At 33.9% G+C, this 18,282-nt stretch overlaps 2 protein-coding genes across 26 annotated transcripts in view; one reads left to right on the forward strand and one right to left on the reverse strand.

Moving 5' to 3' along the window:
• Positions 1–18,088, forward strand: part of LOC108004147 (NADPH oxidase 5) — a 29,226-nt gene extending 11,138 nt beyond the window's left edge. For 14 of the 20 annotated variants that reach the window (XM_062084394.1, XM_062084386.1, XM_062084382.1 and 11 more), the window contains one exon: positions 5,476–18,088. In XM_062084394.1, the coding sequence (XP_061940378.1) occupies positions 5,476–5,624 (149 nt within the window). In that variant the 3' untranslated portion in view covers positions 5,625–18,088. Of the gene's footprint in view, positions 1–33 lie in introns of all 20 variants that reach the window. The other 6 variants (XR_009832569.1, XR_009832567.1, XR_009832568.1 and 3 more) reach the window with 6 other exon arrangements.
• Positions 8,917–18,282, reverse strand: part of LOC108004132 (alpha-catulin) — a 68,984-nt gene continuing 59,618 nt past the window's right edge. For 4 of the 6 annotated variants that reach the window (XM_062084399.1, XM_062084401.1, XM_062084400.1 and 1 more), the window contains 2 exons: positions 15,570–15,776; positions 14,038–14,870 (listed from right to left, as the gene is read on the reverse strand). In XM_062084399.1, coding sequence (XP_061940383.1) covers positions 14,457–14,870; positions 15,570–15,776 — 621 coding nt within the window. In that variant the 3' untranslated portion in view covers positions 14,038–14,456. Of the gene's footprint in view, positions 12,430–14,037; positions 14,871–15,569; positions 15,777–18,282 lie in introns of those variants that run through there. The other 2 variants (XM_062084403.1, XM_062084404.1) reach the window with 1 other exon arrangement.

Genomic DNA, 18,282 nt, shown 5'->3' on the forward strand with positions numbered 1-18,282 from the left:
ATTATACCAATACTTCATTTCATGTTGTTCAAGATTCTAGCAGTTTCGTGCATCAACCAAATTGTCATTAATATCAGCAAAAAATTTATCTGTCGTTCCGTCATTACCAGAAAATTTAACAAAATGGCATTTGACATTTGAACGAAACAAAACAACGATCGTCAAATTATTTCCCCAAATTTATAGTTATCTTTAAATATTTTAATAACTTCAAATAAGTAAGAATTTCGTATAGTATTTGCATAAGGTACGTTTTATATAGCGTATATTTTGAATATTTTAATTTTACAGAATTAAATCTTTTTTAAAGTGAAATATACGTAGAAAGCAAATAATGAAAAAAAGACATAAATAGAATAAAAATTGTGAAATCAGCGCCATCTCCAGAGTTGCAAATGAAATATAAAAAGATAAAGACAGAAAATAATGAGAGAAGGATAGAAATAGAATAAAAATTGACAATCAGCACCATCTCTTGAGCAGTAGAAATAATATATAATTCAAAAGTAAGATAAATTAAAATAAAATTTGAAACTTAGCGTCATTTCTTACATATTTTTTTTATTTGTTTTTTAGCAAAAGCTGTTTTCGATAGTAATAATATTAAAAAAAAAAACATTTCCAATAAAAGTTAAATAGTTTCAAGATTTAAAGCATTTTATTAATTTTTTTGTAAATCGACGCATAAAGAATCTACAAAAGTTTATTTATTATTTTTTTTTTAAAGTTTAATTCATTAGTTAACACAGATTAATATTCTCTATAAAAAACATAACTTCAATTAAAAAATACTATTTGTTGGAGCTCAAAGGAAAAATAAAAAGAATCATCATGTTTGGTTACAATTATTTATTTTCAATTGTCCTCTTCGGCTCCAATACATGAGATACTTGATATATAATGGATTTAGTAATGTTCAATAAATACGAAGTACGAAACCTATCTACGCTAAATTCGTCTACGATCGATACTTTTCGTCATATATCGTCGATACAAATAAAACGGTCGGTAATAAATTATCGTAGGTAGGTAAGCGTTATTTTTTTTTTTTATTTTCAATACACACACACTCTCTCTCTCTCCCTCTCTCTCATTCTCTTTTTCTCTCTCTCTCTCTCTCTCTCTCTCGCTCTCATTATTATTATTTTATTATTCTCTCTCTTTCTCTCAATCATTACACATATATCTAACACACAATAATTCGAAGCGTAAAACCTACCACGAATAAAACAAATCATTTTTCTTTAAAAAGATTCACAATTAGAAATCTCATCGTGTTTTTTTTTTATCTACCACTTCCTTATTACAAATTAATCTTTTAACAAGGAAACGTTCAAGCATCGATGGGAAGACCGTATATGAACTATGAAGGCGTTTGTTCAGACGAAATCACGCGAAAATGCGGATCGTAAACTTTCGTCATTCCTGAACGATCTTATCTATCATGAAAGTATGTCGAGAAAGAAAGAGTAAAAATGAATATACGACTATTTCGAAACAATTTACCCCGCATCGTGCTACGGCCATTTTATTTTTCTTTTTTTTTTTCAATTTTTTTTTCTATTTAAGGTTCTTTTTGTTTTTTTTTTTTTGGTGACAATCACAGCCCCACGTTGAACAGTTGAACGAAGAGAAGAGAAAGAAATAGCGACAAAAATGATAGAGTGCTTATTTTTTTCCTTTTTTCGTCTCTTAATGGCATTTGATTTCTTGCCATGCAATTTCACGTTGGAAGCTGTTTCTTTCGGCTCGATGTTAATACAACATTACGAGCACTTACAGATTGCAATAGAAATTTTTTTTCTCAAGTTGAGTCATGTTTCACGGTTATGTTTACGATGTGATGAATTATTGAAGACAATTGGAAGAAATTAATTGGAAATGTTCGATTTTGTTATCGATTCTTTGAAAACTTCTGAAAATAATTCAGAATGCAATGAATCGATTTCACGAATTCCATCCCTCCAATAATTCGATCTATTCATCATCCATCCCTTAACGATCGAAAATTCGCTTGTATTTCGTCAATGTAAGATTCACTCACGAGATATAAGATTAGGACACTTTGCTCGGACATGTATATATTAATATAGATATTAAGAGAGAAAAGATTCTTTGTCTCGAAAAATCGTCGAAACGTGATTTATTTTACTTTTTTTTGTTTTTTTTGTTTTTTTGTTTTTCGAAATGGAAGATCGATTCACATGACTAGGGGTGAAAACAATCGACGTGTACTCTTCGATTCCTTCCGTTTCTATTTTAAATCACGCATTTAGAACTAACGCTCTTCGTTGGATTGTCATTGGAAATACGTTTGAATACACATTGTTTGTGTATGATTGAAATGAAAGAATAATTTATAATTAACTTTTGGAATACGAACTATAAACTATAATTTTATTCTTAAAAATTTTTTAAAAAATTAAAAATGCTTTTTCTCTGTTTAAAAAAAAAATTCTTGAGTTTCACGTAATTGTTATTCACCACTTGTCGCGATTAATAATATTACGTTTGTCGACGGGCTCGAAGTGGACATTTGGTAAGAAATTGATTAGGCAAAGTTTGAAAAAATCTCGAGGAAACACGTCTCGCACGACTTCTCTCATTCTCTCTTTTTTTCTTTTTTTTTTCCTTTCTTCCTCTTTAGTAGAATTACAAATAGAGAAAAGAAGATTCTGCTATACGACTACGGTTCGTGCACATTTACATCGTGTTCTCAATTGACCGTCTAGTGGATACCGAAATTTTTTGTCAGTCCCGAGAAAAAGTAATTTTTTTTTGTTATATAACAGCTACATTCATGTGTATACTTATGTATATTCATATATATATATAATATTTGTAAATCGCGTCGTGCAATAAATCGTTCGACGACTTTTAAAATCGCGGGAAATTGCAGTCGTGTTAGTTATTTTTAACATCGATCAGTCGCAATAATAAAATGTAGAAAAATCTATATTTTATTTCCTCGCGCTGAGTTCACGCACTGTATATATATATGTATATATATATATATTTTTTTTTCTTTTTCTCCTTTTTTAAAGATTATACAAGTATAGCTTCGAATAAAATCGATTCAGAGATAAATATAATACGAATTATTTCTTCTGGTGTACGTGTGTGTGTGTTGCATTTTTTTTTTCTTTTTTTTCTTTATCAACTATAGAGAGATATCAAGAATCAAATCCGTGGAGGATATATCAAGAAAAGATAGATCTAGCTACTATCTATTCAATGATCTATCGATGTTTTCTTGTCGATATTATTTTATAATTACTATAAGCTCATAAATATACACGTGTATATATACATATATATATGTATATAGTATTATAGTTGAAGAGTTTTCGAATGAATTTTGTTTCGACGAATGCGATTTATTACAGAGAGTTATGATTGAAAAGAGAGGATCGAATAATTTCGTTTATCATCGTTATTCATTCTTTTGTATTAATTAATTGTTTGTATTATCTAATTATATGTAATGGGGGAATTTGTTTGCGTGAGAGGTTCTATGAGCGAGAAGAAAATTTCAGAAAATTAATAAAGTTGGTGTTAAAATGGTGCGATCTCATGATTTTCTATTTCTTTTCTTTTCCTTTCTTTTTTTTTTTGTTATATGGAAGGATTACGAATTTTTTATTCATTTAAAAATTTCTCTCTTTTATCAATTAAATAGTATTAAATAGTTTGTTTCTATTCGTTAGAATACAATGATAGATTATATATTGAATGTACGTACTACAAAAATTATTTCTATAGCAGTGACTAGAATATTTTCGCGTATTTCTTTCTTAATAGACACTTATTATATTCATAATTCATATTTTAAGTTAGTTTAAAAGATTATTTTGTACTTCTGTTATTAAAATTACGTTACGAAATTCTTTTCGCTACATAATTTCCACTATTATAATAAATAATGAATTTTATCATATCGTTTATAATTTCTTGAAAAAAGCAAAATATTTATAGTTATATCTATTGCAATTATTTATTCGTTACTAAAATTCTAATTAAAGGAATTTTCAATACTTTCTCGATACTTTATGATCAAAGTAATTGAACCCTAAAGATGGATTAAATCTAAAAACTACATCGTTTCTTCCCCGTGATTTTCAATTTAAGAAAAAGAGAGAGAGAAAGAGAGAGATAGAGAGAGAGAGAGAAAAGAAAAAGAATACAGGCATCGCACCATTAACACCAACTTTACTTTCACGTCACCTACGATCGAACAACTGTTCGACACAAGAAAAATCGTCTTTATACATCCAGAAAAATATCAAAAATCCCTTGTGTGAAACTTCGATTATTGACGATCATTCAAAAATCGGTACATTTCGAGATTCAACGGCATTGCGATCAAATAACTTTTAAAAAATATACACACGTTCCTGTTTCATTTCAAGATTTTCTTTTTATTTTTCTTTCTTTTTTTTTTATCTTTTTTTCTTTTTTCTTTTTTTTTTTCTTTTTTTTTCATCGGGACCAAGTGTTCGCCAAAATAGACGTGAAAGCAATTACCCGAAATTATTGTCATCGATATTTGTTCTAGAATCATTTCGACTAACGTAGGACCAACGGATACGACGAAGCATGATAGTATATATATCTATGTGATCCACTAGATTATTAAAAAATGGAAAGACTACGATTGTTGAATATTGATTGTTCGCGATTTATGACGCGATCGCCTTGTGAACCGATTTATTTTCTCAAATATTCGATCGTTTTGGCCGGATTAGTTTATTGAACGAGCGAAATAATGATTAATCGAAAAAAAAAAATATGCAACTCAAGATTTAGAATCAATTTTCTGAAAAAATTTTAATTCTCACTTTTCTTTTTTACTAAATTTTTACCAATAATCCTAATCTAACTTACGAGTTGTCGATTATTAAAAAATTATAATACGATTTGATTAATTTTCTGGAAATGATTGGTATTTTGTTATCGGATAAAACTGAAAAATAAACACGTTTTAAGAAAAGGTAGAAAAGATAAAAAAATCTCACGATCAATCGAATCCAATGAAATTTTTCGAAAAAACGATCGAATATCTAATCGTTCACTTTCCAAAACGGTACGAATCACGTTTCTCATTGCGGGTGTACAATCGCAAAGCAGATTTTTCCCCACCACCTTCCCTTTTCCTATTCTTTCTTTCCTGTTTTTTTTTTCTTCCAAATAAAAAAATCCGAAGACAATGAAATATCGATCACCGATAATGTTATTACACCACAGGCACGAAATAGTCCAACCAACAGCAGTTGTTGTCGCTATTCTTTTAATTAATTACGTAATAAGTATATTATGCACATACGTCTATATATATATATATATTAAGATTAACATTACAATTTGCACTATGCGTACTTCGTTCTCGTTACCACTAACGCCGGTTACGTGTTTTTTTTTCTTTTTCTTTTTCCTCCTCCCCTTCCCTCTCTTATTATTTTTTTTTTTTTGTTTCAGAGCATGAACAACAGCCACAAAGCGAACGTCGTACGATTATTACGTGCATTTTTCTTAATTACGCGTATACAGGCATGGTTTTTTTCCCCGCCCCCCCTTTTTCTATTCTCGTAAGTAAAAATTCTGTTTTAACGTTTAGAAGAAGATAGGCACAATCGATGGCAACGATCAGCTCTTGGAAATAGCATGCGTGCGTGTCTCGCGCGTTGCTTCGATCAACGTGCGACAGTCATTGTTGTTGATCATCTTTTTGTGGAAAAAAAAAAAAAAAAGAAAAGAAAAGAAAAAAAAAAGAATATTCTATGAAATTATTCGATCGAAATTAAATCGAGTATTACTACGTTCACTTCTACTCGTATCTAATATCGCCTCTCTTCTGTTTTTTTTTATTTTTATTTTTTTCTAATTTACGCGACAAAAATTTTCATTCTTCGTTTCTCTTCTAAAAGATTTCCACTAGATTTTCTTTTTTCTAATAATCGTTCGAATCGTTTTTTTTTTATTTTCAATTTTCTATTTCTTAAATAATTTAGCAGCGATCGATGATTGAAAAATGTCTGACTGTATAATGTGAACGATGTTCTTGCGAAAAGAGACTTCTCCTTTTTCTTTCGTTTTTTTTTTTTTTTTTGTTTCAGAGATGGTGGCTAAGCTACGAATTGAGGTAGAGTTAAATATGGTAAATTCGAGAGACGAATGAGTAAATAAAAAAGAGTGGAAACTACGATGTCGCTCTGGTGAAACGAAAAATGATGAGATATTTTTTTCTTTTTTTTTTTCTTGGAATCGAATGCCAAGCTTCCGGCGATTAATAACTAACCGGGGTAAACGCCATTAACGATCGTGGATGCTAGCGTATCGTCTCGATATTTCGTTTAATTTTAATTACTGTTACGATATACCTAATGATATTATCGATATTACGATTACACTTATCAACTGACCACTATGCAACGACTAGAATGAACTATTACGTGTACTATCACCACCTGTATCGTAATTTTAATTTAATGTTTCAATACGAGAGATGAGAACTCCGCTTCGAGTAGGAAACAACGAAGCCGATCCTAGGCGAAACTATGCTGCCAGATCTCGAAGGTATCGAACCTTGAATCGATTTCGAAATTTCAATTTTCTATAGGCGAGCAAACCTTTATCTTTTTATTTTTTTTATCGTTGGAGAAATATTATAGAAATTGAAAATGATTAAACGAACAATTGTATGAACTTGTTGATATTTATTTTGATCCTAAAGTAACGAGCGAATTTTTTCAGATTCTCTTCGAAAGCCTATAATATATAGGAACCAATCTTCCAGTAGAATGCAAGAAAGATATTATTTGTCTATGGAGGATCGAAAGATTTGTGGAAGAATTCACGAAATGAAGAATGGAAACGATTTGAATCACCTAATTTGAAACATCGTGAAAACATTTTATTTTCCATTAGACGAGAAGATTTGCAATCTATTGCACAAACATCATCAAGGATGATGCTTGGTCGAAAGATGGTCAAATATATATTTATCCCTTTACACAAGATTTATGGAATAATCCAAGTATCCAAAAATATCGATGCTTCTGGAATCATTAATCTTGTATCCTTTTGTTTCAATTCCATTCGTCAGAGACAGCGAATCGATGCGCGCGAAATATATTCGTTAAATCTAAAGATCCCGTCTTTTTTACTATAATCAGAACTTAAAAAAAGAAAAAGAAAACACACACGCACACACACACACACATACGCATTTCAGGATGAAACGAATCAATCAAATAGATAAATCGAACAAGGCTTGCTAAATTAGTTTTTTCCTTACGATAACTAATCTACCAATCACTACCAATTACTATCGAACACTTTGACACTTATCTTAAACAAATCATCAGAGACCTGACCACCCAGTTTCGAGAATCGTTTCTATCTTCTCACTGAATTATCAGCGATACAATATTCCTTCTTTTTCTTCTTTTCTTTTTTTGGATGAAACGAGAAAATTCAACGACTTACGGTCGAAACTCACACCCTTCCTTACAAAATACATTTGTGCCGTTTTATACAAAAGAACTTAAGCTTATCCCCTTTAACAATTTGACCGAACTCTATAATAATAATAATAATAATAATAAATAATAATAATAATAATAATATATACTTCTAAAGATCGCGGTTAAAGTATGATACAGAGTTTGTACAAACGCGTCGCGCACAACTTATCATAACAACGTCGGTTATTAAATGTCTTCCTGCGAGGTTACGCGTACGCCATCCGCGTAATCACACTCTAGGAACATCTCGAGGATCTTGATCGACGTTTCCTCATCGATTAGAGGCGATTTTCGTCGCGCTGTGAACAAGTTAATACCGCGTACTTACAATACAGATTCGAGAGGACATATCGTCGGAGTTGTACGATTGTTCGTACAGATTTTTCTTGCAATCGTCAATGCATTGTATAATCGTTGAACGATCGATGGATACGATCGTTCACGGATTTTGGAAATCGGCCGATTTCGATCAGAAGAAGTGGGCTACGGATGACCCGTATGCACGTAATGGAACGAAAATGGACGACACGGGCAGCCGAGAATCGAATCGAAATGTAATCTTATCGTTAAAAAGTGAAGCTTGGAAGCCGATATATTTTATACGACGCGATAATATATATTATCGAATATTATCTGCAACGTGACACGTGATGAGGATCGATATCATCTATGATATCATCACTTTTATCGTTATCGAAATTCTAAGATCATCATATACAAAAAAAAAACGATTTCCGACAATTGTATCCCATTTACGTCCATGGCCGTATCAATATTTTATACGATCTTCCTCCGATCGATGAGGAAGAGTCGATCGATACATCCGGTTATAGATTATTATAATGAATATCGTTATTGCAATGACTATACTATTTATTCCTCACGAACAAAACCTCACGACTTTGCAAATCATCGACCACGTATATCTACGTATATCTATTATATTCGCATATAATCCTGTGTGTGGTCGGTACAGTATTACATTCTTTGTGCCAACTCTGTATATAATACATATACAGAATCGATCCTCTATATATATATATATATACATATACATATATATGTGTATATATATATGTATATATATCTACACACAAACACACACACACAAACACACACACACATATTTGTAAGTACGAGAAATGCATGACTGGTCGACGTTTAGCTCGCGTTATACTTAATATGGCTCTATGTACATACGATTCTTGCGGTTTTTACTTGTCGCCTGTTGAACGCACAAGTTCAACGTATTAATTAATATAAGTAACGTTTACGATCGTTTAATTCGTTTAATTTATATGATGAAATGACTTGACCCGAAAGCGTGATTATACTTTTTTTCCCCCCCTTCTAATTATTCTTATTTTATTTATTTATTTACTTATTTACTGTCTTTGGATTTGGCTTCGCTCTAGTCGTCGAATTTGTCCCGTTCAATTTGCGACCAGAGAATTTGTATTCGTGGAAGATCACGGGGACGATCGTTCGATCGAGCGGATCCAATGAAATTATTGCCTGTGACTTCCGGTCATTATTCAACCGTTCTCGCGCACTACGAAGAACACTTATTGCGATATATCTGGATTAATATTTTTATACGAAATACAGTTGTCCATTAAGTTACTCACGGATCGAAGAGTTTGAAACGAATGCGATTTTTCTCATCTTGGAGAGAATTCTGGAAAATTTAAAATAATGTTTTCAAATTGATCATACTGTATCTCGCGTACAAAAAAGATAATCCAAGATTGCGTTCTTCGTGCACATCCTCGCGGTATATCGGTATTAATATAAATCGAGTCTCGATGTTTCTTAGATATTCTCTCGTGTCATCGAGACAGGACGAACGTTCGATAATTTCGTCAGCGGTTTCAAAGACGACTCTGCGCGAATATTTCAATTGCGCGTGTTAATTTTGTGGCACCGTGAAGAAAGTTTCTCCTCTAAAAACCTCTGTCCAGTGTGGCTCGAATCGATCAAACGAAGATAATTCATCGAGGAGAATTGAAGAAAAATTTTGAAAGGAGAAGGGCACTCGTTTCACCGAGTCGAGCCAAGCAACGAGATTCCAACGACACGTAACGGAGCTCGAGCCACGAGATTTCGGACAGTGAGTGTCATGGTGTCTTTGCCACAAAGTACGTCCCTGACCGCCCTGCTGCCGCCCCCAGGTCACCCTCAACGGACCGCCTCCTGCCCCGTTCAAGCCTGTGTGCTCTTTGCGTTTTTCCAGTCGAGCCGCAGAAAAATATTTCTTGCTTGCAGCGTACTTTTGCTCCCCGGCGTGTGTAGCGAGTGCAGAAAGCGAAAGATGATCTGATTCGCGTGAAAGGAACAGCCTCTCCATTCTCTTTTTCCGCGTGGAATTCGATCACTGTCGGTCAAATTCGATCCTCGGCGAGGAAAGTCGAAGAGAGTGTATTATAATCTTGTTTCCAAATCGTGCGATTTTTAACGCAAAAGGAAATCGTTTACTTGGCTCTCTTCAGCTCCCTGCGAGATAAAAATTCTCGAACCAATTCTCGAATTCAAGCTAATCGGTTTCATTTTCATTCCTCCTCGATTCGTTGAAACGTTTGTGTTTCTTCGAAGTGGTTCGCCCTCTCGAACGGATCCAATTCCACGCTCGCATAGCAGACGTTCGATTAATAAGCAAGTAGATAGATAGAAGTGTTGATTATTTCGCCGGATGTTAAATAGATATCGATTAATTGCTGGAATATTCAAAGCGAGTCTCGACAGCACGTTTCGACGATATGCGTGAATAAATTAGCGAATAAATTACCGAAAAATATATGTATAATAATAATATTAAGGAGAAATATTATCACGGATTAGTTTGAAGAATCGAGAAACTCGATCTCTCTCTTTATACAAAAGTTTTCGAGCGAAATAATCGAGCGACGAAACGTGCTGCACTTTTTTCTTTTTTTTTTTTTTGCTCTGCCGCTATGACAATCGCGTTCAATCTTGCGTCGTATGGATCGTTGCTCTCTACGTTTCGACGAAAGAGCCTGTTGTAATAAAAAGCAGCGTAAAAGCGATTCTTAATTAGCCGTTTCCCCGTTCGCATCGCAAACGTCCATTTCTTCTTCGATATGGCTGCCATTATTGCCATTGTCAATTCGAAATTTGATCGTGCAAATTTATAAGTCCCTCTTGGAAAGTATTTCTTTACGATTCCACTTTGCTCGGAATTGCAAAAAGAAACACGATGGCGCAAAAAAAATATCCGAAGCAATGTTAAAAAACGACAAATGTTGGCATCGAAGTATCGCATAGATATTTTTACACGAATACCTGGAAACCAATAACCAGTCCAAGAGATTTACGAGCACGATGAAATTCCTCCAAATATGAAGAATCAGCATTCTTATTAGATCGATTTTCGATATTCGTGCTCGAAGCGAACACGATTTCTTAAACAGAATTGTTGAAACAAAAACTTGTTTGAAAAAGTTGAAAGGATATTTCACTCGTTGAAAAAAAAAAAAAAGAAAAATCGACGTTTCGAAACGAATAATAAAAGCGAGCGAGAAGTAAAATTTTAATCTTCGACAAAGATGGATCATGCGTGTTAGAATTTTTCATGGCGCACGATTTGACGCGTGCGTTTGTTCTCTTTCTTTCTTTTTGTGCAAAAGCGTGCCTAAACATCTCGTCATGTTCTCCCCTTTGTTTCGTGTCATGCCCCTATGGCAGTCACAAGAAGCAGTCTTCGAACCTCGCTTTCACACGAGCGTGGTTGTGACTCGAGCCGAGAAGCCCCGTTAATATTCATTTTTTTTCTTTTCTTTTTCTTTTCTTTCTTCCTTTCTATTGTATTGAGCAACGCATATATATATATATATTTATATAATTTTAAAACGTGTACTAATCTCGCTGGGATAGCAGCTTGTGCTCGAAGCATGTTTATCGAAGAAACGTACACGTCGATAATATTCTAAATTTAAAATGCCTCGTTTGAAAAGCAACGTTTCCTCGTCTCAAAGTACGAAACGTCGTTGGATACAAATTGAAGTGTGCTTTTTTTTTTCTGTAAGAAATTATCGCGCTTCGATCCGCTTATCATCTAAGGTAAATTCTTAGTTAAATCAGGAAGCCAGTCGATTGGCCCTGTAGCACCGATAATACGATAGACTTTATCCATACTTTCGTCCCCTCGTTCATTTAACGAAAATTACATTTATTTTGCGCTCGTGTTTCGCCGCATTTTCGAGAGATGAACGAGATACCGGAATTGAATTCGTTTCTGCTCCGATTACGATCAGCAGCAGATGAATATTTTCAAGTTTTTGAAAAGTTTCGAACATTCATCTTCTTTGTTATTGCATTTTTGCAAATCGGAATTACGGAATTAATCCATTGAAATGCAACGTTACTTCGAACTTTCCTCTTCGAACAGATTTTTCTTTTTCTTTTTTAAACGGAATTGATCCATTGAAATGCAACGTGACCCATTCAAAATTAATAAGATCTCGATTTTATCGGCAAGAAACATATTCAAAGATGAAAAAATCATCAATTAACAAACAAAATCTCCAACGGGAACGTCGCGAGTCAGGGGATTAAAAAAAGAAAAAAAAAATCGAAACGAGATAGAAAGAAGAAAAATCTCGTGCTCGAAGAACGAAGTGGGGGGAGCGAGACGTGTACGTTTCGTTGGGGCAGGCGAGGGTTCTTCCTAGAAAAGTAGAAAGGAGACCCGGGTGCGGCGAGCGTCCCCCTTGGCCCGTCGGGCCATCCCAAACTGTCAGACGGACGGGTCGCTGCCGGGGGCGGAGCCCGTCTTGCTGCCGTCGACACCAGCACCGCCACCGTCGCCGTCGGCGCCTGCACCCTCTCCGCCCCTGTACGGCGAGCCGCCGGCCCCACGCGCCGACAGACCTCGGAAATCCAGGTTGTACTGGAAAAGATCAGGCCCCAGAGATTATCGAGGGTTCACCGATGTGATCGATGCTTCTTCGAAGGGGAAGGAGAAAGAAATTTGGCAAGAATAAAGTTACTTTTTCGCCGTTCGATGCGAATCGGATCGAAAATGAATTATCCGAGCAACTTTATTCTTAATTTCTTCGATCGCCGATTATTGAGTATCAATTTTGGCAATCATTTTAAATTGAATGAGGGGGTTAAGGAGAGTGCGTTGATACGTTGGACGAGAATATTTGGATTATTTTTCAGATATTCGATATTCAAATTTTGTTTTCGTGTGTTGATTTTTTTTTTTTGGATAGAAATTGAATTTCAGAAAGATAGAATTGATGAATTATACATATTATTATAGGAGCAAAAGAATCACGAATCGTGAAATTCGAACGATCATAATTTCAAAATTATCAAAATTTTCGAAATAGAATTAATGCTGTTCAAAAGTGCGATATTTGCTCTTCGATACTTTTTTCGATTCACATCGATATCTCTTTTTGTCCCCAAGATATCGCTGTTTGAAGCGAAACGTAATTTTCCATACGTTTATCTCGCTGTCTTTGTCTCAGGTCTTTCATTCAACCCCATTCATTGATTCCGTCCCAACTTTGTCACTAGCTAGTGTTTTTTTTCTTTTACTATCGCTCGTACGCAATTCTAGGAAAAAATGGGGACACGCGATTCTATTATTAAACTTCGAAGTTTTGTTGAAAGTTTGTACGAAATTTTGAGAATAGATTGAAATATCGATGTGAAATAAAAAATATCGTAAAGTGCGCGCATTCCTCTATCCCCTGAGTCGATTATTATATTATATTAAAAGTTATAATAATTTCTATTCAAATTTGATTGATTGAAAATATTTTCGTCCAACGTATCGATAATCTGTTTAATAATTAATTTAAATTATTTTTCAATCGAAAAAATGAATTAGTTGATTGTCGCAATTGTTAATGAGAGACACTTATCGTGAAAGATGAAAATTGTTATACTTGGTCGCACAAAAATTGTTGAACTCGGAGGGGAAAAAAAAATCCAAACATCATACAAATCGTCATTCTAAAATTATTGAAAATTATTTTAGTATCACATCGAGGAATAAGCGTTATTAAATATTTTGCTGCTTTCGACAAATTAAAAAGTTATTTGAGATTAATTGAAAAAAATAGAAAGAAACGAATAACAAATTATTCGTTTCGAAATATGGCCCATTCCTGTAAAGATAACTGTAAAAAAAACCAGTAAAAACCAGATTGATTAAATCAGTTTCCTCTTCGTGCCATGGATTACATTGTTGAACATTGTCAAGATGTACCTTGTTATTAAAGCTCGTTCATACTCGTGGAAAAAAATGTCTGCAAAAGTGTGATAAGAAAAAGAAGAAGAAAAAAGAAGAAAAAACTCTTTAGCCAACTTATTAGAGCGATAAAACAAAGCCTACGCGTAAAATATGCATCGTGTGAAATAAAAGAAAGGAAAAATGTTCCAAGACGATCGATCAAACCAAATGGATCTCAGAAAATTTAATTCTCAACGATATTTATAATTTTCAATATAATATTCAACGTATTTACAATTGATAATTGGATTTTTGAAAAAGATGAATGAAAAGCAAGAGATCTAAAAAGTTGAAATTGAAATGGATTCCTTACTTGGAATTTTTTATACATGAATAATAAATTTTTGAAATATCGAGAAAAAAATAGCGAAATTTATATCGCAATAAAAGTTCACACAATTTTAATCGTCTCGATTTCGCTAAAAATTCAAAGACAAGAAAATTCGATCGATCGTGATGAAGGATCAAGAGCGAAGAATATAAAAGCGGAGAGAACAAGAAACAAAAAGAGAGAACAAAACGAAAAGAAAAAGGGTTGGGAGAGGGAGAGAGAGAGAGAGAAAAAAAAAAGTAAAACGAAAGTCGAACCTGTGCAACGTAAAGAGGCAACGCTTCGCGTTGTGGCTTCGCGTGAAGAGCGCACGTTGGCGGTGCAACGAAAGTCTGTGTTATCTCGGCAGAGTGGCGTGTCTTAGGTGCTGCAGCTGTGCCTGTTGCAGCTGCAGCTGCAACAATTGTAGATTCTGCAGGCAATAGGGAGCCTGCGGCCCGCAACTGGGAGTGGACGTGATCGGTGACGAGTATGGAAGGACGGAAGGATGGACGAAGGACGCCGTGTTCCTCGTCGCCGTTGTGGGAGTTGTGTTGTTTGCCAACGTGTTGTTGTAATTGAACAATTGGGAAAAGTTGAAGTTTGGACCTCTCAGAATGTTGTGCAATTGGGCGGATGTGAGGGGATGGGGTTGCACGTAGGGACTGATGGACGGTAGCAATTGGGGGCTAACCGGGTACAAGCAATCCTCTTCGGCTAGGCCAGGCACCGTTGGGCTCAGCTCCACGTACTGCGGCATCGTGACATTGTGCTATTCGACGGGTGCATGGAAGGATATATGTAGAACACTTGACGACTCTATGCGCGCCTCTGCTCACCCTCCCCGAATATTTCCCTCTTGTAGAGATAAACTCGAAATTTTTCCTCGATGGGATCGTTCTTGAGGTGTTTTTCGTACGTTCGAATAGAAAATTTCCATGATTATAAAAACTGAGAAATGATTTTGATTACGAGATTTTTTTTTTGGAAAAAAAGGAGGAAAATAGCTATCGAATTGTTAAATAATTTGTATGAGAAATATTGGGAGAGAGAGAAACGATCTTTCGTTACTTAATAATATAACATACGTGATACTACTTAAATTTGCTTAAAAATCGAGATATGTCATCTACTGTAACGAAGCTAGCTACGATAAAAAAATACCTCCTCCGTTCGATCAGCTTTAACTTTCGAACAAAGAAAAATATTTAAGTAACTCTCCCCGCATGGTCGTTAATAAATCTACTTTTTAAAAAACAACAAAACAACAAAAGACTGAATAATTCTGCCTTTCGAGCAAGAAAAATAAAAAAAAAAGAAAGGAAGGAAAAAAGAAAAAACGTAAAAAGTGAAAAATTCTAAACAAAAGGCAAAATTGTGAAATCGAAAGAAAATATTGAATGCGACATCGACATCGTTTTTTCCCCGTGTTGTGTGGATTAAAACAAAAAACGTGATCAACGTATCTTACCTTTGTAGCGCAGACGAAACACGTGGTGACCACTTTCGAAATCACGTTCATTAAATTTTTAGTCTCTTGTATCACGTTGTCGACTTTTGTAAAAGTGGCCGCCTTTCCGACCGTGGGGTTCTTCACGGTGAATTGAAGCTGTTGGACGTACGTTGGCACACGATCCAGATTTTCCAAAAGTTCTTTCTTGTGCGGGCCACCTGGTACCTGTACCCATACAACATCGTATACAAACTTACGTCTTTAACCGTGTCGCAAGGCAAACGTGCTCGTGAATTATTTTTCAACGATTTTTAAAAACGTTTCGAATAATGTATAAATCTCTTCGTTGTCTATTTTTATTTCCTTTGGATTATTTTATAATTATTGTTATTACTTGTAAGTGTATATATTATTCGTAAGTTCATATCGAGATATATTTTCGAAAATTTAAAAATAGAAGAAAAATTTAATCGCTTTCGTTTAATCGCATAAATTTATATTGGATGTTGTTTCTGTTGGTTCGAAGTTGTTGCTGTTGATGGTGGTAAATTAAATTTTTTCGTTCTTTCGAGTAATTAATCGAATTGGACGATCGTTTTAATTGAAGGATTCTAATCGATAAATTTTCTTTTTTTATATATTTCTATATAGCTTATTCCTGTATGAAAGAATCGTTGAAGAACACCAATCACATTTGCCCTGCGATATGCAATGTTTTACATATGTAGCGTATTCGAATAACTCTTTAAAGCAATGCCTGATTCTATTATTATTTTATTGATCGACTAGTAAGAAAGTAGTACTTTGAAATACGTATGTATATATATATATATATATATATCTTGGATACTTGTAAAAAATTGCATCTAATAAATTAAGAAAAAAAAAGTATATCTTCTATCCGTCCTAATGAAACACAATGCAAGAAGTTTGAAAAGAAAGTGTTAGTTGTTCGAGAATATTAGAGAGTGACTGTGTGAATGACAGTGAATTAGTACAGACCTTGCTGTTTTTGCTAGCTTCTCGCTTCACTATTTATTTCAAACTTACGCATAAAACGTTTTTCCCAAACAATTGCAGCTAAAATGAATCTTTGAAGCTTAAATTTTTTGTAAGCTTTTTATTTTAATTCAAAACAATCGTTTGTAACATTCGTTTGTTTTAGAATTTTTGTTAACCAGTGTTTAAATTAAAACGAATCTAACTTCTATTTTTTTCTCAGAATTAAATGTTTGAGAAATTTAAAAGATATTCATTTCCTTATGGATATTGGAGAGATAGGATAAAATTTCATTTTAGCTGATTTCCCGAATGATAAAGAAGAATAGTGAAATTTGAAGAAGCTTGCAAAAACTGAGACATTAATAGTCATGCCCCAGATAGTGGAAGGAGGGGGACCACAATGCACATAGACGTCGTCCACAGACGGAAGCATTCCCGTAGCATCTAAAACACACCTTACTAATCGTACACAAAAAAGTCGTAAATGTACGTACACAAAATAGATTTTACCAACAAAATAATGATCATAGTTGATTTGGTGGTGTGGAAGGTGAATAGAATAGAACGGTATATGTCTAAAAAAAAAAGTAGTATCAAAATGACAGTAGTTAGAGTATCTTGCTGTAAAACTGACCAACGTGATTAAAAAAATAATTCTGGCTACTTGATCGGATTATTATAAATTCTTACATAAGCTTTCTTAATTAATTTTTAAACTTGATTTATTACACTGTATATACATATCTTTTAAGTATCGAAATATCTTCTTTTCTTTTCTTTTAATTGATGCATTCTTCATCGTTTCAAGTTTCTGTCATATGAAACTTGACACAAGAAGAATAATATAAATATTTTGATGATTGATCGTTCAAGTATTTCTATCTTGTTATAGAAATGATTATTTTTCAATTAGCCAACGAATACTGTTCATATATAGAATCGATCGATTGCCTAGTGATAATAATTTACTTTTTATTGCCATATAAGTCAGTATGAGAAATGGAAAACGTCGCTCTTGGTGAAACGTGCTCTCTTCATTGGAAGAAGGGAATAAAAGAAAGAAGTATATGTACAATTAACACTACGCCATTCAAAGTAACGACTGTTTGAGATGAATCATACAACAGGTGTTCAAACGGTCTTGCATAGCAACATTAATTAATTAGTTTGCATATGTGGTATTAAATAGTATAATGTATAAGAAGAGATATATGTAGTAGAGTGATGTAGTATATATATATATATGTAAAAAAGAGAAATGAACAACATTTAACAGCAACTGGTTAAAAAATGATTTTCGCAAGAGCGGTATATATATATATCAATGCAATGAGAGAACGATCTGTACAAGGCGAATCTCTATTAGCCCAACGAGGGTCTAAAGTAAAGAGAGAAAGAGTTACCTGGATGGAGGCATTCAAAGAGCGAGGGTCAAAAAAAGGGTATCATAATACAAGAATATATTACAAGGTTAGCGTATCTCTTTTTTTTTTTTTTTTTTCATTTCTTTTAAGAAGAGTATAGAAAGATCAAAATGGTTTCGGGTAAAACTATGTATATTCGGCCTAGCTAGGAGGGTCGAAAGGGCAGCAAACGTGTTAATTCGAACATGTCTAATGCTAATAATTCGCGCCCGAGCTACTTCCAATCCATTTGGAAACGTTACACTTCCATTGTTCTTCCACCAATTAAATTTAATCACGTCGTTCGCGTTGAAAAAACCGATCGA

The sequence above is a fragment of the Apis cerana genome, linkage group LG14, assembly GCF_029169275.1.
Source record: "Apis cerana isolate GH-2021 linkage group LG14, AcerK_1.0, whole genome shotgun sequence".
In the NCBI taxonomy this organism is placed as follows: domain Eukaryota; kingdom Metazoa; phylum Arthropoda; class Insecta; order Hymenoptera; family Apidae; genus Apis; species Apis cerana.